This window comes from Dipteris shenzhenensis, chromosome 25 (assembly GCF_047967505.1).
Source record: "Dipteris shenzhenensis isolate YYH24624 ecotype China chromosome 25, Dip_SZ_1.0, whole genome shotgun sequence".
NCBI classification, from domain to species: domain Eukaryota; kingdom Viridiplantae; phylum Streptophyta; class Polypodiopsida; order Gleicheniales; family Dipteridaceae; genus Dipteris; species Dipteris shenzhenensis.
This window is the reverse complement of record NC_141620.1, coordinates 25152590-25159757: the sequence shown is the minus strand read 5'-3', so window position 1 is coordinate 25159757 and position 7168 is coordinate 25152590. Positions and strand designations below refer to the sequence as shown.

Sequence of the window (7168 nt, the reverse complement as noted above, 5' to 3'; positions counted from 1 at the left end):
CGATTTTTATACCGACCATTGACGCTAAGCGGGCGCTAATCGTCGGTACGTAAACGTCGCAATAGAATGCGTGTGTAGTAGTGTTATAGCCATAAATTTGATGTTCAAAGTCTGGGTGGGCCAAAATGCCATTCACAATGATAGCATCAAAATTGCTCAATTAGAATTCAAACCGTAGACGTTTTATGGCACAAATAAGTACTAGGACCGGCTTTGTACTCTAACATGATTGTAAAGAAGAGGTTTAAAATATTAAATATTTGTACTATTAACTTGACTATTTCACTATTCAAGATCTTACACTTCTTACACTTTGTTTGTTGCAAATGTTCTTAAAATTTCATGATTAGGGTATTCGGAGATGTTGGATTTCTGCATTATTTACAGCAAAAAAAAGACGCACCTTAATGAATCCTCTTCTTAAAATTGTATAGTATTAAATGTTGTTGGAGCACCAATAATTGTCTTGAGGGGGTCATAAGCCATTGGCTGGGCACTTTTCGACTCAAAAATGGATGAGACCATGAGCCATTCCTCCATGTGAAGGGTCCCCAAGAGGCGATGGAAATTTAAAAAAATTGTGTTGTGGGAGTTTGGGAGGCAGTTGCCACGGGCAAGGTCAGGGGGGCCATCCATATTCCTATTCTTAAAATGGCTTGATCTGAGAATGGCTGAGATTTTATCTCAGTTGACCAGGGACTTGATCAGGGACCGTAACAAGTCCATGAATCAAATTGAGAAGCCATTGGTGATATGGCTTTGGTTAAGTCAAACCCTTTTAACGTAATTGTCTTGAGGGGGTTGCAATCCAAGCCATTGACGAGGGTAGCTGAGATTTGATCTTAGTCAAATCTAGGACCGTTACGTGTCCATGAATCGAATTGAGAAGCCATTGGTGATATGGCTCTCGTTAAGTCACACCCTTTTATCATAATCACTCCACAGTCCTAATCGCTCCTTAAACTGAAACTATTAATTAATTAATTGTGCCTCTCAATCGATCACTTTATTAATTGATTAACCTATGTATTGCCCACCTCATCACTCCGTCCTCCCTCCGTATTCCTCCTCGAGCATCCCTCCTCTCTCCCTCTGCATCTCTCCCTCCCCCCCTCAAACCCTCTCCAACCTCTCCCTCTCTCCTTGCTGCTCCCTCTCCCTCTCCCTCCCCTTCCTCTCTCTTCTCTCCCGCTCCCTCTCCTCTCCCCTCTCCCCTCTCCTTCCTCCCTCTACCTCCCTCGCTTTAGCATGCCTTGTGTAGTTATAGATCCCTCAGCTTCTGGAGACCTTTGATAATCGTAGACTATTTGGCTTCTGGAGACTTCTAATCAATCGTGCTACTCGACCTTACAATTAATTGACCCCACCTTAGGTTAATTCTTGCCCCACTCCCACCACATGGACTAATTAACTAATAGCGAGTTTTTCCTCAATTGAACCTTCAATTTGTCACGTGAAGAGGTCTCTATTAGATCCTTCCCTTAGAGGATTCACTATCATGAGGCATGGAAATAATTTGGGACTTCAATTTCTCATAAGGCAGGATCCTTCCCCTTCTTAACACATGTGCCTTTTAAAATAGAGAATTATACTGTTGTCATAGGGATCTCTCAAGATTCACTAGTAATGCTAGTACAATTGGAAGTCATTGAACTAAAAGTGTCCACCAACCAACTATTCTCTAGAGAGAGGAGATAGGTACTATATTGTTTTTGCAGCTTGATGTTTCTCAATATGAAATTTCTCTAGGTTACCCATGAATTCACATCACTTGAATGGATGATGATTGAGGCAAAAGAGAAATAAAAGGAGGACAAAAACAAGGCTACGTTAAGCGCAAGATGCAATTAACGAAGATTTACTTATAATGTTATAAAAAATGGTCATTTTATGAATGGATGATGATTGAGGCAAACGAGCAAAAAAAAAAAAGGGACGACAAGAACAAGACTAGGTTAAGGGCATGACGCACACTAATGAAGATTTAAAGAATATTATAATAAAGGGTCATTGTAAAGGAGGAAAAACAAGGTGAGCTTATATAATAAGGAATGGAACATAAAATTTTCTTCAATCTGGATGAAACCTGTAGTGGTAATTGTATTAAGAATATTCTTTTTAGAAACATGTGCTTATTCCTCACTTATTCACATATATAGTGCTAATATAACTTGATTTTATTTGTTTTCATGTTGTTGAGACAAGCTTTGCTTTAGAATCTTTAATTTCTATAATAGTGTATGTTGTGAGACACATTAGTTTGTTTGTAGCATATGGCCGTACCACATGCTTGTGAACAATTATAGCCATAAATTTGATGTTCAAAGTCTGGGTGGGCCAAAATGCCATTCACAATGATAGCATCAAAATTGCTCAATTAGAATTCAAACCGTACACATTTTATGGCACCAATAAGTACTAGGAGTGGCTTTGTACTCTAACATGGTTGTAAAGAAGAGGTTTAAAATATTAAATATTCGTACTATTAACTTGACTATTTCACTATTCAAGATCTTACACTTCTTACACTTTGTTTGTTGCAAATGTTCTAAAAATTTCATGATTAGGGTATTCGGAGATGTTGGATTTCTGCATTATTTACAGCAAAAAAAAGACGCACCTTAATGAATCCTCTTCTTAGAATTGTATAGTATTAAATGTTGTTGGAGCACCAATAATTGTCTTGAGGGGGTCATAAGCCAGTGGTTGGGCACTTTTTGACTCAAAAATGGATCAGACCACGAGCCATTCCTCCATGTGAAGGGTCCCCAAGAGGCGATGGAAATTTAAAAAAATTGTGTTGTGGGAGTTTGGGAGGCACTTGCCATGGGCGAGGTCACGAGGGCCATCCATATTCCCATTCTTAAAATGGCTTGATCTGAGAACGGCTGAGATTTTATCTCAGTTGACCAGGGACTTGACCAGGGACCTTAACATGTCCATGAATCAAATTGAGAAGCCATTAGTGATATGGCTTTGGTTAAGTCAAACCCTTTTAACCTAATTGTCTTGAGGGGGTTGCAATCCAAGCCATTGGCCAGGCACTTTTCGAGCTGAGGAAACGAACTATTCCTCCACATAAAGGGTCCCCAGGAGGTGATTGGAATTTCAAAAAATTGTGTTGTGGGTGTTTGGGAGGTACTTGCCACGAGCGAGGTCACGAGGGCTACCCACATTCCTATTCTGAAAATGACTTGATCTAATGCGGGGGTAGCTGAGATTTCATCTTAGTCAATCTAGGACCGTTACATGTCCATGAATCGAATTGAGAAGCCATTGGTGATATGGCTCTGGTTAAGTCACACCCTTTTATCATAATCACTCCACAGTCCTAATCGCTCCTTGAACCGAAATTATTAATTAATTAATTGTGCCTCTCAATCGATCACTTTATTAGTCGATTAACCTAAGTATTGCCCACCTCATCACTCTGTCCTCCCTCCGTATTCCTCCCCGAGCATCCCTCCTCTCTCCCTCTGCATCTCTCCCTCCCCCCCTCAAACCCTCTCCAACCTCTCCCTCTCTCCTTGCTGCTCCCTCTCCCTCTCCCTCCCCTTCCTCCCTCTTCTCTCCCGCTCCCTCTCCTCTCCCCTCTCCCCTCTCCTTCCTCCCTCTACCTCCCTCGCCTCAGCATGCCTTGTGTATTTATAGATCCCTCAGCTTCTAGAGACTTTGATAATCGTAGACTATTTGGCTTCTGGAGACTTCTAATCAATCGTGCTACCCGACCTTAGAATTAATTGACCCCACCTTACGTTAATTCTTGTCCCACTCCCACCACATGGACTAATTAACTAATAGCGAGTTTTTCTCGGGGGGGTCACTCATCATATGTAACCCTATCACGTGAGTTCAACAGAAGGATATTTTTTATTTCTAAAATTTACATAAATAAATATACATAAGGGACTATTTAATATAATTTTGGAAAAATTTTACAGATTTGTATAGAAAAGGGGTACATTTTATTAATGAAAAATTTACAGATAAGGGATTTGAGAAATATGCCTTGAACGCACGTGGTATAGAGGGTTTATACATAGTGACCCCCCCAAGGAGTTTTTCCTCACTTGGGGACCTCTCCTACCAATTTCAATTAGTTTTGGTGAGTGGTGGCTTAATTAACCTATGTTTATCTATGGATTAATTTATTTATGCTTTAATTAAACTATTTTAAATCTCTACGACTTAATTTATTTCTGCATAGACTATGTGCAAGGGGGGCTTCCCCAAACGTTCAATAAAAAATTGAACCCAAAACCTTCTTTCTCAAAGAGTGTGCCCTACCATCAAGCTACAAAGTCATCTCCTTATAATAGTATTACAAAGGCTCCCTTCTCCCCAATGTCAAGTGTCCCTCCCTCTTTAATGCCCCTCCCTTATTTAAATTAACCTCCCCCCTCGCCGCTCCTTTATTTAATTCGAGCCCTTCCCCTTGTATGCCCCTCCCCCAATAAATTAATTAATTCCCCCCAAATTCTTGGACGACCTATTCATAGGAGAGTGAAGCCCTTGGCAAAATGTTTAAGAAGAGATTGGCCCTCCCCACTCGTGAGATTGCCCCTTCCCCACTCGTGAGATTGCCCCTAGGCGTTCCTCTTTTATTTAATTCAAGCCCTCTCCCCTTATCCCACTCCCCCAAAACAAATTAATTAAATGCCCCCAAATTCAATTGGGGCTATCTATTCATAGGAGTTGGCAAAATGTGTAAGAAGGGGTTAAGGAGGGAAAGCGTTTAAGAAGAGTTCAAAGGAAAAAGAAGGCGTGGTTTGACACGGCCGGCATTCCCATTGTTTGACTGCCCACCTAAGGAAGGATCTCTCTCTCTCTCTCCCCCATACATATATATATATATCCCGTCTATGGGCACCTCCTCACAACATCAGCAGCTCTCCCAGCCTCGCCCTCCATATCATCTCCCTGCACCTCCTCACTACGCAAATCTTCTGCCTCAGCTCGCCTCCATATCCTCTCCCTCCCACTCTACCCTCCTTGCCATGCTGCGCCTCCGCCAGCCCACCAGTTCCAGCTGCCCATTCTGCTGCCTGCACACCCTTGTCAGCATTTTCTTCTTGGTCGCTCTCCTCGCCGCTTTCCAGCCCGCTTCTGCTCGCCCTCCTCCCGTCGATCATAAGTGGAGCATCATCTCCGCGTCCCCCAGCCCCTGGAATCATAACCATACGCTTGAGTATTACGTCCATGTTCGCACAAACGACGTCGACCTCGGCCAACTCATACCTCCTATCAATCAAACGCTCACAAACTCCTTCGGATCCACTCAGCTGTTCGCCTTCAACGTCACCCGGGGGGCTGATCCTCAATCGACGCAGTTGGGGTTCATCCGCGGATACACAGTGCAGGCTAGCTATGATTCCACTTCCATCGGCATTGAGGTGGAGGGCTTGTCTTACGATGATGGCTCCTTGAAAGGCACCATACAGCTTCAAGGCTTCGTCGCTGCTGGAACCAACGAAATCGCAGTGGTGGGAGGCACCGGGGCTTTCAGAGGCGCAAGAGGTTATGCCGTCGTAACACAAGTGAGCTCCCAAGGGAATGCGTTTCTTTATCACCACCAGCTGCATTTTCTCTAATCTGTTTATGCTATTCACTGTTTCTCATGGATGTGGATATGCGGGAGCCACGAATCGTACCGTTTCAATTTCCAACATGGATCCAATGGTACTTGTAAGCGCCTTGCACGTTTGATAATAAGATGAGCTGCATTAATTTCAATCGTCGGTTAGTGAATTCAGAAAACTATGAGCTCTTTTGCTTTACAGAGCAAATGCGAATGATTTTATAGTTCTAAGCTCAATTGGAACGTAATAAGTACCTTATGAGACGTTATCTCGTTAACACAAAGTCGACACAACGAGTAACTCTTCATCCATTCTTACAAACTTACGCGAGATGGAATGTTTGGTCAAACTAAGATGTATTCAAATCTACGTCTATATCTCATAAAAAATCTCCCAAACAATCATCATAAACTAAGATGTTCCATTCCCTATGGGAGTAGAAACACGGTGGCGTCCCCTCGAAGGCCTCAATCGGGTGTGTGAGTTGGGTGGGTGAGTTATTAGATTATAATTATTATTTTTTAAACTCTTTCTTATAGCCTTCTTATCACTAAGCTTCCCATTTGTGTGCCTAAACCTTCATATATGTTGCTTTACGTATTCAGGTTCGGTCTTTAAATGTGATCCAATTCTTCTCCAGATTTGGAAAGCCTCTAGCTTCATAGTGGCGCTTGCTCTCTTTAATCTTCTCTTCATATTATCGATAAGATGGATCCTACCCAAGAAGAAGGCATGCCCTTGGAACTCTAAAGTCCATGTATACTGAGCTTAAGGTCAAAGTTATCATCCACTTGGTGATGAGATGCCAAACAAAATAGATTATGTTAGAATGTGGGTTTTTCCATGTGTAAATTAGAAAATTTGGCATGTTTATCATCGGAAACATAACAAAGCAAGGAAGAAAATACTCTACTAGTATCCATTATCAACCAAGGCAATGCCCTAATACATGTCCTTCATATAGGCATGTTTAGCATAAAGTCTTCCAAGCCTACTCAAAGACAAAATTTAGTCCTATGGTATACTCTAGAGTATACTCTACACTTTTTATGACATGTTTGTACTATACAATGTTTGAACTATGCATGCCAAGGTTTTCTTACATATTCTTGATATTGAGTAAGAATGCATCCAAATGGTAAAACATCTTTCTTGGATACAAGTGAGTGATTATCATTTGTATTTTGATTCTTGAACTAACTACACTTTCAGCAGCAAGTAAGTCCTCAGTATGAGGCATTCGCATCTCCAACCACATGTGGAGATATATGCCACAATGCATTCAGCTTTTCCGGTGACTCCATTCTTGCATCCATCACTAATGCGTGCAAAGAGAGTATTCAATCAGCAATACAGATCAGCAAATTAGTCTTTAAGACATTTCAGCATCGGCTCAGTCATGCTGCATTGCACCACCCTTGGATAGAGTTATCACCACCTCCAATCAATAGATCATTCCTCAGCATGAGGACCTTTATACATCAGTACAGTCCTACCCCACTGTAGTTGATATCATCAGCTTGTGGAGCTTTAGTGTTTCAGCAAGCACTTATGGTTGTCGTATACAGTCCATACTTGATGCAGATTAG

The 7168-nt window shown here is 41.7% G+C and overlaps 1 protein-coding gene across 1 annotated transcript; it reads left to right on the top strand.

The window, feature by feature from the left end:
- The first annotated feature begins 4862 nt into the window (after nucleotides 1-4862).
- On the top strand, nucleotides 4863-5591 carry LOC147885654 (uncharacterized). The gene has a single exon (XM_087396172.1). The coding sequence runs from the start codon at nucleotides 4863-4865 to the stop codon at nucleotides 5589-5591; it is 729 nt and encodes a 242-aa protein (XP_087252298.1).
- Nucleotides 5592-7168: the final 1577 nt, after the last annotated feature.

Coding starts and splice junctions, on each gene's coding strand:
- LOC147885654 (XM_087396172.1), top strand. CDS start 4,863: ATGGGCACCTCCTCACAACATCAGCAGCTCTCCCAGCCTCGCCCTCCA.